The sequence below is a fragment of the Trachypithecus francoisi genome, unplaced genomic scaffold (genome assembly GCF_009764315.1).
Source record: "Trachypithecus francoisi isolate TF-2019V2 unplaced genomic scaffold, Tfra_2.0 Lachesis_group0, whole genome shotgun sequence".
Classification (NCBI taxonomy): Eukaryota; Metazoa; Chordata; class Mammalia; order Primates; family Cercopithecidae; genus Trachypithecus; species Trachypithecus francoisi.
The window spans coordinates 172,365,908-172,385,277 of NW_022681453.1; the positions used below are offsets into that span (position 1 = coordinate 172,365,908).

General features: G+C 44.3%; 1 protein-coding gene across 3 annotated transcripts in view; it reads left to right on the forward strand.

Annotated features, from left to right (window-relative positions):
* The first annotated feature begins 1,729 nt into the window (after positions 1 to 1,729).
* UBE2E1 (ubiquitin conjugating enzyme E2 E1) overlaps positions 1,730 to 19,370 on the forward strand; it is an 85,223-nt gene continuing 67,582 nt past the window's right edge. The window contains exons 1-3 of one of the 3 annotated variants that reach the window (XM_033212789.1): positions 1,730 to 1,924; positions 3,075 to 3,259; positions 7,278 to 7,328. In XM_033212789.1, coding sequence (XP_033068680.1) covers positions 3,108 to 3,259; positions 7,278 to 7,328 — 203 coding nt within the window. In that variant the 5' untranslated portion in view covers positions 1,730 to 1,924; positions 3,075 to 3,107. Of the gene's footprint in view, positions 1,925 to 3,074; positions 3,260 to 6,196; positions 6,335 to 7,277; positions 7,329 to 19,370 lie in introns of those variants that run through there. The other 2 variants (XM_033212790.1, XM_033212791.1) reach the window with 2 other exon arrangements.

Below are 19,370 nucleotides of genomic sequence, written 5' to 3' on the forward strand. Positions count from 1 at the left end.
TTCATAATGTAGACATATATTTTTAAGTATCAGAAATCCAAATTTTCATAGGAGGAAATTTCAATTTTAATAACGATTTTTAGATTATTTTCTTCATCCTGAGTTTATTTCATCTGCTTATTGTTTTCTCCTGAATTTACATCTTTTCATCAGAACAAAAATACAATCGGTTTTTCAGAAGTTTAAAAAATTTTTCAAATACACAGCAGAGATGTCATCATTTTTATATACTCTACCAGGACTCCCGGAACCAAACACTTAAGAAAGGTTATGTCTGGAGACTTTTTCAAAATCTATATGCATTTCAGTGGTGGAGAAATAGTTCTGTCTGGAAGCAGGAGGCTGAAATTATGACCCTGAAGATTTCTTCCAGCTTTTGAACTTCTTATTCTATGACAACTCCTGGCAGATACAGGTTTCCTGGTAGGGATTGAGCAAGAAGCATGCACAATTACTTTATGAGTCTTGATAAAGCTGGAGTTTCAGGTTGATGGTTAGAAGGAGTTCGGCTGGGTCGTGAGAATGCTTGTTTTCCTGGTTACTGGATATGCCATGGGCGTATATCTTGTATTCTCCTGTAGTAACTGAAGCCACTGTTGCCGCGGAAAATGATGGCAGTTTGAATGAGATAATTTAGAGTGACCTATGGAAATCTGAGGCTGTCTCCTTAATGTACAAGACCTTGTATGTGTGGCACTGTTGTATCTGAATGGCACACATCTCTTTAGTTCCCTTCAACTGAAATGACAAATAGGTGAGAAACTAAATCGTAATTTGACGGCTTAATATTTAAAAAAAAAAATTGGCAAAAATGCTACATAAGGAACAATTCAGAAGAACTGCTGATCATTTCAAAAATATTATTTGAATAGCATTTATATGTAGCTAAAGAAAGCACTGCGATCCCCAGAACTTTCCATCCAATTTCCAAAAACCAAATCTTGTATATAATGTAAAATGACACCAAAAATTCTAAATCTAGTCTAATTTAGTAGTATATAGCTTATACCCACTGATTTCTCACATTCGCAAGCCCCGTTACACGTTGGTTTTACCTGTCACCAAAATCTTTGTATCACTCTTATAAAACCACATCACTTTCTATAAAAAGTGACTGGAAGAATCTAATATTGTAAAACTGCACGTGCCTCGCGTGACCTGAGCAGAAAATTCCTGGTTTGGGATTTTCTCACAGGCGTGACTAAACTGACCTCTGCTCCTAGCAGGTAAATTGCTAGAAGGAGAAGCAAGTGTCAGTCCAAAGAAAACCCCTGTTGTGTGATTTTTTTTTCTCTTTAATCGCTTTTTAGGTGGAGTTCCCGCTGCATTCTCTAAAGTCTTTGCCACCACCAGATTACCATCTTTTTCACCAATTTGCCACCTCCCTACCCCTCTCCTTTCCAAAAGCCCTCATTGGAAAGAACTTTCTCTCCTGACCCCCCATTCCATCCAGTTCCAATCACTCCCAGCGCCCCCCATCTCCATTGGCTTCCCCTCTCCCGCCCAGAATCCAGGTTCCCAAACCACTTAAGAGAAAATTCACACCCCTCGCCCCCTTCCCGGGCGTCTGGAGGAGGCGCTGGGGTGGGGGTGTGGGGGGGGCACGGTTTCCTGGGGTCTCCTGGGTCTTCCTCGCGCACCCCCAGGAGGTGTTGCAGGGGGAGGGGAGCGCGAGTGGGTGGGACCGGGCCGGGTGGGGGAGGGGTGAGGGCGAGGAGGAGGAGGAGGAGGCGGCGGCGGCGGCGGCGGAGGAGTGGTGTGTGTGCGAGCGTGTGTGGCTGGGGGAAGCCATTGCCTGTTTAATAGTTGCTGTTGCTGCACTTCCGCTTCTCTCCCAGCGAGAGAGAGACACGAGTGGCCAGGCCCAGCCGCAGCCGCAGCAGCAGCCGCCGCGGCGGCACGGAGGAGCCAGACACAAAGAGAGGTACGGGGATCCCCCCAGCGGCCCGCCGCCCCCCGGCCGCGCCGCCGGGCCTCGGGGACACCCCTCGCCGCCTCCCCCGACTCGCGCCGCCGGGGCCGCCCGGCCGCCGGGCACGGGGTCGGAGGGGGGAGCAGAGAGGGGCTGGGGAGCCCCAGGGGTCCGGGGCCCGCCCGCGGGGGATGGGCAGGGACCCCGGGCCGCTTGGGGTGCTGGGGCCGCCCGCATCGGGGGCAGGGGTCATTGTGGCTCGAACTGTCAGCGCTGCCCCAAGAGCCCCCCACTGGCCACCGAGGGGGCCGGGAGCGGGGGTGGGGGGAGTTGGGGGAGCCCCGTTTTCCCCAGGGGTGGGGGCTCACGGGGATTAACCCCTCCGGGGCGGAAGGGCTCATTGTTATTTCTTCGCTGCGGAGGCCGACCCCCCCCCACTCCCCGCCGCAGCCCCTATCCCCCTCCAGGAGTGGCGATCGGGCGTGTGCTCCAGACCCCCTCCCGGCCGCGCAGCCGTAAGCGGGGCGGCCCAGAGGCAGGCAGGCCGGGAGGGGCGTCGGGGCGCGGCGCGGGGGGGCCTCGGGCCTCGTCGCCCCTGCCCCCCGCCGGCCTCTCCCTTCCCCCACCCGGGCACCCGCTCCCCGCCTCCGTCCCCCCGTTTCGGCTTCCTCTCTTACTCCTTCCCGCCCCTCCTCTCTTCCCGACCTCGCCAAACTCCTCTCGTGGCCCCACAGTCTCTCACCCGGGCCACCGGCCCCCCACCCACGACCCCCGGAAAGCGGACAAAAACAGCCCCGAGGCCGGCCGGCTGCCGGACCTTCCCTCCCTGCCCCGCCGTGGCGCCCCGCGCCCCCGCCCTGCCCTCCTTCGCCTCCCGGGCTACTCCCTCCCTGCCCAGCGGAGAGCCCCGGGGGGCGAGGGAGGGGCCGCTCTCCTAGCTCCAGACCGTTTTCCCACAGCGTTCCCCACTTGGGGCCAAAAATAAACAAGCCGCGTCCGATTTGCAAAAGCCTTAATGGGCCTGCAGACTTTGAAAAGCGAGTGGAGGGCGGTGGGCGGCCGCGTGCGCCCCTGGTCAATGCCCTCCTGACAGCACCCGAGTTCCTTATTTACACTGGCTGCATGGTTTGTGTGTTTCTGTTTTGTTTCCCTCCCCCTGCAGGGGCTGTTTGCGGGGTGGGGTGGGGGGTTCGCTATGTCGGATGACGATTCGAGGGCCAGCACCAGCTCCTCCTCATCTTCGTCTTCCAACCAGCAAACCGAGAAAGAAACAAACACCCCCAAGAAGAAGGAGAGTAAAGTCAGCATGAGCAAAAACTCCAAACTCCTCTCCACCAGCGCCAAGAGGTACCGTACTCTTTTTTTCCCACAGGCTTCCTATTTTCCGAACTGCCTCTTGCTGCATTTGGTCTGCCTCCCAATGAGGATAGCTTAAACGCTCCTCATGGTTTATGTGTTCTTAAAAATGAAAGAAGGGCCTTGGAAGCCCTAATTATTTTCTCTATTGCTGCTTCTGTTTTTTTTTAAATCATTGCTCACATGCAGCTGTTGTGGCTTGCCTCTCGCATTTCTTGCTGAAGTTTGTAAGAATCTTCATTACTTTTATTAGTGACCCCCAAATCTGATTTCAGATTTCTTGTCCTACTAATGGTCGATCTGTAACCTTCCCCAAGGCCATCATCCCATTTCTTAATTACTAATACCAGCCCAGACAACTGCATCAAAATGAATTCTGTGACCATTTTACCGTCTCACCTGTTGCATGGATGATCTTTTCTAAATAGAGCTTTCTTCACAAATTGCATAAGGAATAAGAAACTCGTATTAGCAGGTACAAAATTAAGTAGGTGAAGACGTGTTTTCTGGCGGAATTTAAAGAGATTTTTCAGAGAGTTGAGCAAATGAATGAATCAGTAAGTGATTATAAAATAGTTATTCTAGGTTATTTTTGTGGTTCTCTTTTACTCTCTTTAAAAATTTCAGTTTACCAAATTTCAGGGAAACTTGTCTCTTTTTCATGCTATTTGCTGTCCTCATGCTGTGAACATGTTACTTTGCCTTATTTTTTCAACTTAAGCAGTCTCTCTTTTTCTTTATTTTTTTCCTCTTAAGGCTCTAGAGGTAGCTACTTGTTACTCCTGCCATCCTTCAGTAATATCCTCTGATCGCCATGAACCTTAAAATAATCTTTAATGGATTCCTAAGAGCCCTGAGACACCCTTTCATAAATCCTTCTGCTCTCAGAGTTAGGCAGTTGTTAAAAAGGTGGCAAACCAGGAAGATAGTAAGAAGTCCAAATGATGTGTTAGATAGGGATACCCTTCTTTAAAATTTTTAAAATAAAGTGGAACATGAGACTTTAGATCTCTCCACTGAGTAGTGAGCCTGGAAGTCAGGGTTTGAGAGTTAGTTTTGTCATTCTTGCCTGACTTGTAGTTTGAAAACTTGGCAGTGTTTTGGTGACCTAACCATGGGCTGATGAATGAGTGACTTTTTAAAAATAGTGTGGAGGTCTTAAGTGGCAAGGTGCCTCTGCAAGATTGTTCTCATTTTTATAGGTTTGGTTTGATTGTATAGCTTCTCAGGAGGCCTAACTGACCCTCACTGATTAGCCCTGTGCGGTTTTCCTGGAACCTGGCATCTACTCTGCCCACTTGGGACAGGCCCTTCCTTAACACTGCCCCCTACCTCAATTCTCTAGGCTCTTTGATCCTCATTCACTTTTTGGCCTCACGTGCTCAAGCCAGGATACTTGCTTTTGGTAATTTGCATTTTTATATTTTGCTAGATATCCCTGGTGTACATGAATATATTTGGGGGTAAAGACACAGTTATCAACTAGAAAATACTCTGCTTGTGTTGTGAGTGAATTACAGAGGGGGAAATTTTTTTTCACTAGACGTACTTTGTCCTTTTATTTTAAACAAGTTAAAAATTTATCTGGAAGTTCTGGAAAAGAGATGGTAGGTGTAGAAAAATGAAAGGTGGGAAGCTACAAATAGTAATTTTACCTATAAATCAACATCAGTGCTTTTGTTTTGTTTTTGCAATGAATTTAGCTCCTTGATAATCTTGCTGAAAGAGTAGGTATTAGTGTTAAAGCAGACCTAAGGTTAATAGCAAAAGGTAAAAAAAAAAAAAAAAAAGGAGAGGGACAGTGTATCCAGGAAAGAGAATGGGGAAAATTGATGTTAGTGGGACCCTATAGAGGCTGTTTTGTGAAGTATATTGATTTGGAAGGTAGGTGTTGCCCATAGAATTGGAAGGGGCACATTCACCAGGAGGAGGAGTGAAAAAGAAGCCTGAACTGGCAGACTAACAGGCTGTTAACTGCATGTTGGAAAGTGGTTTCTAAACCGTGGGTAGAGGAAAGCACCCCATTGCAAGTGGTCTGAACAAGAATGACTCTCTGGAAATAGGTATGAGTTAGTCCTGCAAATCTCTTGCCAGTTTTTTTGGAAATGCAAATGCTGTCTGTCAAGATGAAGTTGATAAAGCTTTTTGGTATTAACACTTCTTAGGTATTAAAGAAACAACTACCTTTTTCGTGACTATTTTATAGTGGGAGTTGGGTTGGCAGGGAAGACCGAAGTCAATATGTATTTTTATATGCGTTGTGCACCGGGGAGGAAATTTTTGCCTACGTGTGTAGGTCTTAAAATACAGTTATTCGAAAAGATGCAGGTAAAGAATCAGGAAACCAGTGTTCCAAACTTTGAGTCTAATGTACAGTCATGAGTCAAACAGCAGGAGTATGAATGTCTCAGAAATGAAACGCTTTTTGGTAGCAGTAGAATTTAGCAGGACACAAATACGTGTCAATTGAGATTGTGAACAAACCCCTTTCTAAAGTTGACAGATTTGTAGGGACAGGAAATGTCCTCCAGTAGGAAGGTTTATAGAACCTCCCCCAGTCGTCGTCCTTAAAACCTATTCCTCATTACATATAGCTAGCCCGTCCTCCTACCCGCAGAAAACCTTTGGAAAGGGAAACGCATCCTTTGTGAATTAGATTGCTCTGTGTATGTGTGTGTGTTTAAAATTTTTTTAACTACAGTGCTGCCTCGGTGAGATTTTTAAGTTGTAACATAGCCCCACCGAGCTTTATATGATAGGAGGAGGAAAGGTTATAAAATTAGGCACCGTTTAGAAGGTGAAGAAGCTTAGAGGCCCCAAACTTTGTCGTATTAATTGATGCTCTAAGTGCCTAGGTAAGCAAAAGACAAAGGCCAGGGCTTGGTGTGAACTGCCTGGTGGCTTCGGCCTACGAGTGGGGGATGGGGCCCTTTGTGAAGTCGAGGGTTGGTGCGGAGGGAGAAAACTGCAGGTCCCCGGTCTGTGCCCAGTGTGAGCTAGAGAGCGGACCATGGAGAAGGAAGTGGGCAGACCCCGGGAAGTTAGAGGACGCCCTGGGAAAAGCAGGTCCGGGGAGGTGAGCCGAGAGTCAGGGCGAGCGTGCGGGGCGGAGGCAGGGTCCGGTGCACCTGTGCGGCCGCGGGCCGGCCACTGGGGGTCGGTGGTGCCCGAGGGGCAGGCGGGGGTGTTCGCGCCCTGCTTTCGCGCGCGGCCTGTGGCCGAGGTTCTGGGCGCCGGGAGAGGTGAGCTGGGGCGGCGTGGAACAGCCCCCGTGCGGGCACCCTGTTCCCCTCCCCCGCCCGCAACTTCACGGGCGAGGCGCGAGCCGTCGGGGGCGCGCGCGGGGTGGGGGCGGGGTGGCTGGGCGGTGGCAGCCCACCGCTAGGGAGCGACCTGCAGTCTGGGCCTCCCGGGCACCCCGCGACGGCTAGCAGGTCACTCGGGCCCGAGGGGCCTCGTGGGGAGCGGCCATGTTGGCGTCGTCACTGAGAACTCCGCGCGGGTCTGGTGTCTGGCGAGGCTTCGGACCTTTGACCTGTGGGGGGCGCCCTGCCGGGGTGGGCATGGGGGCATCCGAGGGGTGAAAGGGCCCCAAGGGGCAAAGAAGGCTGAAGGCTGGCGTCCTTCCCACGGACCGATGGCTGTGATCTCTCCGGCCTGGGGAGAGGAGGTGCAGGGGAGGGACTGAGGAAACCGGTCCGCAAGTGAGAAACTTTAAAATTGGGTCCTAAATGGAAAACGCCGAGAAATAGAACTGCCCTGGTTTGCGAGGCAAGGTTGGAAGTCAAACTTCGTAGATGAGAACAGGAGATTCCAGGCCGCCTCACTGCCTCCGTGAAAAGTTTTTTCCTAAACTAGGGACCTGAAGCTCTTGATGTGTAGTTTCCTCTTTGCCCAGTAGAATCCAGTGATCGCGCTCAGGTTTATTTGCAGACCTGCACGTTACAGGTGGGAGGCTTCCACGCCTTAATGTTTCTTGTGTTTGTCTTTTTCATTTCCCCCACTCCAGAATTCAGAAGGAGCTGGCGGACATCACTTTAGATCCTCCACCTAACTGCAGGTGAGTTGCTTTTCAGATTTTTTTCGTTTTTAAATTCTTCTAACCATTGTCTTGGGTTTTTCTTTTTATTGTATACTTTTTCTTTTATTCTTTGGCTAATGCTTGTTATGGCACTAACATCACGTAACAGCTGAAATTTATTAATCTGAGTATAATGTTTTGATGAGCCTCTGACAAGCTCAGTACTGTTGAGGAGAAGTAATGGATTTATTTGGAATGGATTTTTACATATATGAAACAAAACTAAAGTAAATCTAAAGGTGTATCCTTGCCTAATCATGGGTCTTTGGTATGCCATTAAGGATGATGTAAAACCTTTTAGATGCAAAGGGCATTTTCGTTTGGAAAACTGCTTTGCTATAGTAATCTCTTATTCAATTTCTGCTAAGCTAAGAGAACGTAGAGTTAAAACATTGGATCTTCAAACACTCCGTAGCATATAGATTTTTTATTAGACTTTTGACAAAGCGATTCAGGAAACAATTTCTAGCTTTGATAAAGGTTTTCTTTTACATTGTGAGTTTAAACTCTTTCATGGGGGTGTTTTTTTCACTTGCTTTATTCAGACTATGTACATATGTGTGTTTCAGTTTCAAAACAAATTGAAACCAGCTTTCTAAGGGTTTGTTGATCGCAACTTTATTTAGAGAAGCCATTTTGCTACTGTTGAATCAAGCTGGAAGACTTGATGACTTTACTAGATCAACAGTGAAGTGAGGGGTGTCTTACAACTATGTATTAGAATAGAGCCATTTATTGAAGGGAGGTCCTGTAACTCCCATACTTTAAAAATTAAGTATAACATTTAACCTAGTTCTCAGGATCGGCGTTGGAAAGGGATGTGAGATTTCAGAAATACTCTAAACTTATTGGTAGGAATAGAAGTTACTACAACAAAGTATTCAGTGGCTGTACACAATTTTTAAGATGAGTGTGTGGGAATAGTCAGGTTGAAAAGCTAAATGAAATATTTTATTTATTAACAGTGAACTTTGTAAAATAAACTAATTAGTGGATTAAATACAAAACTATTGCCATTTTGGTTACTTTTGTTCTTAATGGTGATTAGGTGTGGGATGCTTTTCGATGAAACTTTGTCCTGTTTTGTAAGGAAAGTCGTTTTGAGTTTGAAATGATCTTAAACTGTAGTTTATAACTGAAGCACTTAATCATTCTGGGGAATTCTTTCATGGCCAGTAATCTCTCAAGATGGTTGAGAAGTGGAGAAACAATAAGACTTAGGCCTAACTCATTGTTTTGATGGTGGTGGTTCAAATGGAAGCCTGTAGCTTCCCTTGGTGGTTGTGTGGAATCCGTGTACATTCCCCAAGGTAGATCTGTGCTGTCTAGTTATTGCTGCTGCGGTATTGTGGTCTCCTATATGTGTGTTATTGATAACATTGATTAAAACATACAATGGCTTTCTTGTGAATAAGCACAATCAAATCTAAAATTATAAACCATTTGAAGATTTTCATGGGATTAATCATTTTAAAAAACAGCATAAGTACACTTAAGTTTCACATCATTTTAACTGAGTTTATGTGTAAGACATTTATGCTCCTGAGGCATGTGGAACTTTTTTATCTTTGGGAAACCCTCCCAATTACCCCTTTAAGTGAAATGTTTGGGCATTACCTGTGGTCAGGGGATGCTCCAAATTGGGTGCCCGTTGGGTGATTGGCGTTAGGGAGACAAAGCTCAAAATACTAAATTTTTAGAAAAATCTCTGATTTCAGAGAAAATACGAGGCATTTTCTTGCAAGAGAATGTCTGTTACTTTGTCTTTTAACAATAAAGATGACTTTATTTTCCAGTGGGGCCGTTTGAGTAATGTGAATTAAAATTTTTACTTTTGGTTGGCTTGCTAATGGTGCTGTCTTAATGTTATATAGTAGTCCCAGTATTCAACTCTCTTAAATGAGTTTGGTTTTACGTTTTGTGCTGTTACCTTCTGGGATTTAATTATTTAATATTTTAATGTACTTTATTGGAGATAAAGATAGTTTATTTATTTATTTATTTTCTTTTTGAGACGGAGTCTCGCTCTGTAGCCCAGTCTGGAGTGCAGTGGTGTGATCTCAGCTCACTGCAACCTCCACCTTCCGGGTCCTGGTTCAAGCAGTTCTCCTGCCTCAGCCTCCTGAGTAGCTGGGATTAGAGGCACGTGCCACCATGCCCAGCTAGTTTTTGTATTTTGGGTAGAGACGGGGTTTCACCATGTTGGCCAGGCTGGTCTTGAACTCCTGACCTTGTCGTCCACCTGCCTCTGTTTCCCAAAGTGCTGGGATTACAGGTGTGAGCCACCACGCCTGGTCTTGGTGATACTTTTTGAAGTCAGCATCCAATGAAAATCTATGAATTAAGCGATATATTAAGTGCATACATGTTTAAAATTACCCTCAGCATGAAAGCATGAGATTTCAATGAGTTAAATAATTAGTTTTCATTAGTCTGTCTTATATTTCTACCCTTTGCTATACTTCCTTTCTTCAGTCAGCATTCAGTGTGTAGTTTTAAACATGTTATTAAAATATGGCACTTGGCACATAGTAACTTCTCAGTAAACAGTTGATTATTGCAAATCAGAAGAATTGCTCCTCTTGAAGGAAGGTGGACTGCTTGTGTTCACTAATTTTAGCACTTGGCAAAAATATTTGAAGTTACTGAGCATCAAAACTTACGTGAAATGCAGTTGCTCAATATATTATAATGTATGAAAACATAAAATTAAATTCTTAATGTTGTATATTATGTACGGTGGATATTTTTTAGACCACAGTACAGACTGTGTTCAATGACCCGGTCGAAAGTAATTTTAAGTAAGCATTTTCAAACTGCTTTATGTTGCCGTAGAAATCAAATTCTTAATTTCAGTATCTCTGAACTTAATTTAGTATCTCTGAACTATTTGTGTGTGTGTGTGTGTGTGCGCGCGCACACACACACAAAATAGTTGCCCAACTCACTCTTCATTTTAGTTAGCCTTTTATTCCCCTATCATTTGGCTCTATTCTTTTAGGGGAAAAAATATGTTAACTTTGTAATGATTCCCTAAAGCGTGCCAGATCTTAGATTGTAAAATTATGCCTTTTAGATAGCTGACGAAATCTGGGCCACTGGAGTCAGTTTGCAGCCGTTACTTATACCAGGGCTCAAACTTTGCTAAATTGACTAGTTATAACTAGCCTGTAGACATGAATGTCTGTAGACAGTATGTCTGTACAACTAAATGGCATAGTTTGCTTAAGTCCTTTAAACTTCAGATTTTATTTAATGAATACATTTGTATCATGAGTAAATGTCTCAGTGGTGACTTAACCTAAAAATTCAGATGGGGTGCTATTTTAGTATAAAATGCCTGAAAAGTCATTAAACACTTCAAGCACAGGCTCAAGCTATCCTCCTGCCTCAGGCCCCCAAGTAGCAGGAACTACAGGCGCTCGACACTACACTTGGTTAATTCATTGTATTTTTTTGTAGAGACTGGGTTTCACCTGTTGGCCATGCTTGATCTTAAACTCCTGGCCTCAAGCGGTCCGCCCACTTTGCCCTGCCAGAGTCCTGGGATTACAGGTGTGAGCCATGGTGCCTGGCCCTGATATTAGTTTTTCTGTATGTGACAGAATTTCCATTTAGCCTTCTTTTGATAGCTTTTTTTTTTTTCTAACACTGCTTATATTTTAAATGGTTTTAAGCCATTATATTATACAAGAATACGTGTTTTTGAAAAATTCAAATACAGAGGTTTGTGGAGTAAAAAGCAAAAGATGGTCCTGATGACCTCTTCTGATCCTGCTCATTGCACACAGGTGCTCCAAGTTAGCACTTTGTATACTTCCACGTAGTTTCTGTGAATTTACGTTGTATTTTTCTGACATTCCACTGCCTCCTCCAATTGGTGGTAATGGTAATGAGATGTCAGTTCAGAAGTCCCAGGCTGCTCATCGTGGTTCAGAATGAAAAGAGATCCTTTTCTTGCAACGGTGGAGTGTTACATACCTCGTCCAGGTTCAGCATGTTTTAAATGGTTGTTTGGGTATAAGAAATAGGTTCAGCAGCAGTCATCCTTTACAAAACCCTGTGTCTTATGTGCTGAAAAGTATTCTTCCTTTTAGTATCTTTCATTAATCTGATGTTACTAAATGCGTTAAGGATAGAAGTGTGACTTAAACATCTGAATGATGTTTAGTTTCATCACTGCAGTGTGTGTACCCTTATGCATGTAGAGGCAGTGTTGAAAAATTGTGACAACCAGGAGACTGGGGTTTCAGCACAATGAAAATAGCACCCATACCAGGGTCAGGCTGTTGGGAATTAGATCAACACCGGGGTCCTTTCCTATTAGAGAGGAAAGAAACCTATCTGGAAATGAATTGCCTTTCACGTGAGTAGGAAGTCTTGTGGTGGTTGTGTTTACCAAAAGACTGTATCTGGATTGTAAAACTATACTATTGTTATTCCTCAGAAAGCTAAACAGAATTACCATATGACCCAATAATTTTACTCCTAGCTATGTACCCTGAGTAATTAAAACAGAGGCTCAAACAGGTACTTGTATGTCAGTATTCATAGCATTATTCATAGTAGGCAAAAAGTGGAAAAAATCCAAGTGTCTGTCAACAGATGAGTAGGTAAACAAAATGTGGTTAATACATAAAATGGAATATTCGTCTATAAAAAGGAATGAAGTTCTGATGCATGGATACAACATAGATGAACTTTAAAAATGTTATACTAAGTGGGCCGGGTGCGGTGGCTCACGCCTGCAATCCCAGCACTTTGGGAGGCCGAGGCGGGTGGATCACGAGGTCAGGAGATCCAGACCATCCTGGCGAACACGGTGAAACCCCGTCTCTACTAAAAATACAAAAAACTAGCCGGGCGAGGTGGCGGGCGCCTGTAGTCCCAGCTACTCAGGAGGCTGAGGCAGGAGAATGGTGTGAACCTGGGAGACAGAGCTTGCAGTGAGCAGAGGTCATGCCACTGCACTCCAGCTGGGCGACAGAGTGAGATCCCGTCTCAAAAAAAAAAAAAAAAAAAAGGTTATACTAAGTGAAATAAACTAGACCCAAAAAGACAAATAGCGTACGATTCCACTTACATGAAATACCTAGAATAGGCAAACTGGTAAGGACAGACAGTAGATTAGAGGTTTTCAGGGACTGAGGGGAGGGGAGAATGGGGAGTTATTTCTTAATGAATACAGAGTTTCTTTTTGAGGTGGTAAAAATTTTGGAAATAATGGTGATGGCTGCACAGTATTGTGAATGTAATTAATGCCACTAAATTGTACACTTAAAATGGTTAAATGGCAAATTTCATGTTATATATATTTTGTCACAATAAACAGCTATACCACTGTTAAAATGTTAATCAGTATTTTGAGAAAAATGCTTATAACTTAGAGGGCAACACTCACAGTTTTTAGGGATTCTTGTTAAGAACACTGATGTGAAATTTCTGTCACAAACTTTGAGGGCCTGTTATAAATGAAAAGGCACAAGCTGGGCGCGGGGGCTCACGCCTGTAATCCCAGCACTTTGGGAGGCCGAGGTGGGTGGATCACCTGAGGTCAGGAGTTTGAGACCAGCCTGGCCAATGTGGTGAAACCTCGTCTCTCCCAAAAATACAAAAATTAGCCAGGCGTGGTGATGCGCGCCCGTAATCCCAGCTACTCTTGAGGCTGAGGCGGGAGAATCACTTGAGCCCCGGAGGCAGAGGTTGCAGTGAGCCGAGATCACACCACTGTACTCCGGCCTGGGCGACAGAGTGAGACCCTGTCTCAAAAAATAAAAGAAAAAAGAGAAGGCACTACCTTCAAGGAGTTCATAATCTAGTCAGGATGATAAGATGTGCACACTCAGATTTTGAATGGTACTTGGAAATATAAATATTATTTGGCAAATAATAAAATGCAGATATGTTATAAAGTTTCAGAGGAGTGAGAGATTACTTTGACTTGGGCTTGAGGGATTGTGGCTGGAGTACTTAGTGATCTGGGAAGGCTTCATGGAGGAGGTGAGAAATGGGGTGGGGAAGAATAAGGGATATTCCTGATAGGAAACAGTGTAAGCCAGGACAGCAGAGGGAAGACAGAAAAAGGACACTATTGGGCAGAAGTGAGTAAAAGCTGTGTCTGGAGAGTAAGAAACATTAGTGGGAGAATAAATAGTAATAGATAAAGCTTGTGTTCTTCAGTGTCAGGTTAAGGCTTTAAATTTCATTTTGTAGATGCTGGAGAATCATTAAAACCCTTTTGAGTAGGGGCTGTCATTCAGATAGAGTTGGCTCTCTGGATAGAGACAGAGCAAGGATTGAGTGGAACTCGGTAGGTACCAGGAGACTTGGAGATTGCTGCAGTAGTTCAGGTGGAAGGTCAAGATGGTCTGGGGTATAAGTGGTGGCCATCAAAGTGGAGAGGAAGGAGAGGTAGTAGAAGACAGTAGAATCCATAGGACTTAGCCACTGATTTCGATATGGAGGACTTGAAAAGGAGTCAGGTTCTTCTGGGTGTTGGGGAAGTTGGTGATGCATTAACAGAAATAAATAAGGCAGGAGGATGAACTGGCTTGAGGGAGGCAGAGATGTATAGACCCTGTCCGCAGGGTTAAAAAAAGGTTATGTTATTTGCTTTGTTGATCACATACAATGCTTAGCATGTTGCTGCCACATAGTAGGTCTTCAGTAAATATTTGCAGTTTGATTATATATTTGAGTTTATTATTAAATCAGTCATTGAACTCCCAGATCTGCATGACTTACTTTTAAATTAGATTAGATTAGACAAATTAAATAGATTATAAACTTCCTTAACAGGCAAGGACAATGATTTCTGTCTTTGATTCTGACCCTACATGTTTTTCCCAGCTGCTTTAGTTTGACCATTTTCACAGCTACAGGAAAAGTTAAAAGAATGGTACAGCAAGCGCTCACCCTTCACCCTGATTCCTCAGCAAAATTTCACCATGTTTGCTCTCTCTCTTATCTCTATATGTTAATTTTGCGGAGCCATTTGAAAGTGAGCTGTAGGCATTATGATTCTTCCGTGTGTTTAGCTTTGCACACGTTGAATCTGAGGTGGCCTGACAGTGGAACTGAGGCTGGAACTGGTTTTAGTAGTCCACGTTAGATTTGAAAGTTTGAGTGATGGTAAAGTGCACAAGATTGCGGAGATTGGAGGAGGAAAGAATTGTGCTCTGAGGGATGTCTACAGATGGAGGATGGGAAATGAAGAGGACTTGGAGAAAGGAATAGGAAGAGAGCCACAAGGCTGCAAAAGTCCCTAGAGGGAGATCAAGGAAATCTTCTCTTGGGGCGCTAAAGTATAAGAATTTAGGTGTATGTTTTGTAGGCTGAGAGGAAGAAGCAAATATAGAGACGAAAAGAGTAAAAATTGCTAGAGAGGCCGGGCGCGGTGGCTCACGCCTGTAATCCCAGCACTTTGGGAGGAAGAGGCGGGTGGGATCACGAGGTCGGGAGACTGAGACCATCCTGGCTAACATGGTGAAACCCCATCTTTATTAAAAATACAAAAAATCGGCCGGGCGCGGTGGCTCAAGCCTGTAATCCCAGCACTTTGGGAGGCCGAGACGGGCGGATCACGAGGTCAGGAGATCGAGACCATCCTGGCTAACACGGTGAAACCCCGTCTCTACTAAAAAATACAAAAAACTAGCCGGGCGACGTGGCGGGTGCCTGTAGTCCCAGCTGCTTGGGAGGCTGAGGCAGGAGAATGGCGTAAACCCAGGAGGCGGAGCTTGCAGTGAGCTGAGATCCGGCCACCGCACTCCAGCCTGGGCAGCAGAGCGAGACTCCGTCTGGAAAAAAAAAAAAAAATACAAAAAATACAAAAAATCAGCCAGGCGCAGTGGCACGTGCCTGTAGTCCCAGCTACTCAGGAGGCTGAGGCAGAATTGCTTGAACCCGGGAGGCAGGGGTTGCCGTGAGCCAAAATCGTACCACTGCGCTCCAGCCTGGGCGACAGAACAAGATTCAGTCTCAATAAACAAATAAATAAATAATAAATAAATAAAATAAATTGCTAGAGAGGCAGATGTAATGTTTTATAACTAATTATAGAGAAAGTGATGGCCCTAGAGAATTTAGGCCCTAAGTGGGAGAATGTGTAAGTTAGGCTCCTAAGTGGGAGCCTGGAATTTTCTAGAGGACTGGAAGCATTTTTGGTGCTTGAATAGCACTCTAGGTACTTGTATAGAACTGAAAAGAAGCAGCATCTTTCTGGTGTTACTTGGTTTGTGTTCTTTCCCAGCAGACTTGAAGTTCCTTGAGAGCAGGGATTATTATGTCTTTATATCCCTACAGTGTCCAAGAAAGGGTAGATAAACAATACATATTTGTTAAAACACAAAACACAAAAACCTAATTTGGTCTGATGGTTTAATAGAACATCTTCATTACCCTCTTCAGAAAATAATGGAAATTGCTGGGGAAATTGCTGTCACATTTTACAGCTGTCCATTGCTGGCAGTCTTTCTGAGTTGGCTCCCAAGCAGTTTTAGCAATTTTGACCTTCCTGCAATCACAGATAAGCTCTGGACATCAGTGTGGCAAAAAAAAGACGTGATCTCTGCTGCAGGCTCGATTGAGAAAAGATGTATTGGAGAAAATATAACACCTTTGAATTGCTTGTTTTGACTTTGTGTAAGGTTTATCATCTATGTAATGTGGCGTGGACTCAGTCTACAGAGGTACAAATGGTAACCTTATTATAAAGTTACCATTTGCTAACAAGTGAGCAAGAGTCTAGGGCTGCTAAATACATTGGGTTCCTAGAGATGGTCCCCCAAGTCCTACAGTTCTTCCAGATAGTTGGTTATGTTAGAGATGTTGGCACCCGCCTGAGACATCTGACACATTCCCTGTCACCAGTGAAGTGAAACTGAGTTTCATAATAAGCCCATTCTTATTCAGCCTCTTTTATGCAGCCATGCTCTAAAGTGAAACAAAAGACCTAGTAACTGGTGTCAGAATATGCTTCTAATCCTCTGGGAAACCTCCTCCTTTATAGGCTAAAAGCTCATCAAAGCCCCTGCTTGAGAACCGTAATCCAGGAACTCTGCTGTGTGCTAATGGCTCTTTTCTTGAAATATATATGCACTGATTATGGATTGCTTTGTAGAGTCCATGCCACATGACATAGATGATCAACCTTTGGAAGGCCAAGTTGATGTCCCATCCCACTCAGGAAATCTTACAAAGCCAAAGGTTTTCACCTACAGAACATATTTAAGTTGTCACCGGGTTTTTGCTACAGTGACAGCAAACCGTTGGGGCAGTGTATTGTTCACTAATACTTTTAACAGAGTAGTTAAAAACTGAATTCTGTCTGCTTTCCAAAGTACATGTTGACCCCAATATGACAAAGTGAATGCAGAGCCCTCTTATATAGCATTCAAAGGCAGATTTGCCACAGGTGCCACGTCTGACTTGTCTGTAGTGATCTGAGTCATTATTAAATTTTAAGTAGTAATATGACGGAGAAGTCTTTAGTAGGGTCTACTAGCATTGAAATGATGATCATTATCCGTACTGCCAGTACATTGGCCATTTGTATTAATTTAAATTGATTGATGGAAAATTGATGTGGGATGGGCCTCTAGTAAATTCTACAGAAAAAGGCATTGAGGCACATTTTCAAACAGATGAGAGTAAATAGAGTAACTTGGGATGATCTTACTTGGAGAAAAGTTTCAGATGTGATGCAGCTCAAAAAGTCAGCATTATTATGAAGCACTGTTATGCATGTGACAGCAGCATGAGTAGATCAGATTGTAATCATTTAAAACATTAGCGTGTCTGCTGTGTGCTAGGCATTGTTCTGTAGGTGACTAAAACAGACCTGGCCTCTGGCTTGTGAAACCTGAATTTTAGTAGACAGTACAAACAGCAACTAAGCAAAAGGATTAGTACAATTTGTAATGACTAGTAGGAAGAAATTGACAGAGTGCAGTGATGGAGAATAATTGGGGAAGGTATGAGGGTTACCTAGAGAAGGCTTACAAAGACATGTAGTCAAAGACCTAAAAGATAGGAAGGGAAATGGTCTTGTGAAAAGTACCACAAGACATCTGGGACAGAGGGAAGGTAAAAACAGGCCCTGAGGCGGGGACAAGTCAGGTGATGCTGGATTATGTAAACCGTGGTAAGTAGAGAGTTTGGATTTTTCTCGGTAATGCTTTAAAAGGCTTTTCCCACCCTCCCTGCTGCATGGAAAATAGCTGGAAGGAAGACACTAGCGGAGGAAGGGAAACCAGAAAAGAGGGTATTGCTCTATTTCAGGCTAGCTGGTGCAGGTAGCTAGGATTAAGGTGGTGGCAGTGGAGATACGGTAGAACACAGGGACCTGTTGATGGATTGCACGTGACAGATGAGGGACAGGAACAAGAATGACTCCAAGCTTCTGTGTTTTTTTGCAGTTGGCTAGAGGATGGTGATGTTTTACTGTGAGAGGTAGACTCCTAGGCCTAGAGTAGGGCCGTAGGGTGCACGTGTGGTGGGTGGCGGGGAGGATGAGGGCAGGGTGGAAATGACTCCTTTTTGGACTTGATAGATTTGAAATTATTCCCATGAGGCATCCAAATGAAGGTGTCAAAAATAAGTGAGACATAGGTAATTCGAGCTCTGAGGAATATTGTGAGCTTGAGATACATACACATTTGCAAAGGAGACCTTACCAAACAGAGGCTCTTGAGTGTCTTGGGAATGCCTTTATCTCTCCTAGAAAGGAAAGGCATCGTGAGAAGAGTGCCCAGGATGGAGACTCAGGCATCTGGTATTTATAAGTGTACAGTAGGAAAAGCCAGCAAAGGAGACAGAAGGAAAATAAGAGAGCATGGTATTAGAAAGCAGTGAGCAGAAAGTTTTGAGGTAGAGTGATCAAGTGGGAAATGGTGCTGTGCAGTAGAAAAAGATGAAGACCAGCAAGTGACCACTGGATTTTACCCCAGTTTTGTTGGTGACCTTCACATGTCAAACCTGGTTTAGAGGAGAGACAATGGAAAAGGAGGAACGATTTTCAAGAATGAAAATCTGCTTGTATTACTCTTCCTAGTTAAAATATTTCATTGTATTTATCCAGAAAAGTGATGTGGTATTATCTACTTTCTACACTTCTGGGCAGAATTTCTTAACATGGTATATATAATTTTGGGGGGAGGATGGGGAAAGGGCCTACTACCATTTTCAGTGGGTTCTCAAAGGATTTTTTTTTCTGATCTCCCCTCTTTCCTCACCAAAAAAAGTTAATTTCTACTTTACGAGATTCAAGTCCTTTGTAATCTTTAGGTTAACGTCATACTATGGATGTTACAAGTAAATAATGTCAGGTTCATGTAGTACATCTTGATGAATCTCGTTTACAAGACTTGGTTTGAAACTACTGGATAAATTGGAAAATCAGTAAATTGCTGCTGCCATCCTTAAAAATGTTTTACATGCTTTGATTTGCATTGACCTTTTGTATTCTGTTCAAGCTGGAGAATGCACTAGAATGAGCTGGGTATATGTATATATTTTTAGCACAGCATAAGTTATTCATCATATTTAATGTTTTTCATCCCGCCCCCGCCGCCACTGCCTGCCTTCCACAGACGAAGCCTTGCTCTGTCGCCTGGGCTGGAGTGCAGTAGTGCCTTGGCTCACTGTAACCTCTGCCTCCTGGGTTCTAGCGATTCTCCCGTCTCAGCCTCCTGAGTAGCTGGGATTACAGGCGTGCACCACCACGCCCGCTTAATTTTTGTATTTTTAGTGGAGATGGGGTTTCACCATGTTGGCCAGGCTGGTCTCCAACTCCTGACCTTGTGATCCACCTGCCTTGGCCACCCAAAGTGCTGGGATTACAGGCATGAGCCTCTGCGCCCAGCCTGTTTCTCGTCCTTTTAATATGGGCTGTTATGTTAATGCTTTACATTGGCTAACCTAGAACTCTTAAAGCGTCATATAAGCATTATATTTTTAATTGTCCACTGACTGTGTCTTAATAATGTGTTTCAGATTATGCCAAATACTCTTGGTCCCGCT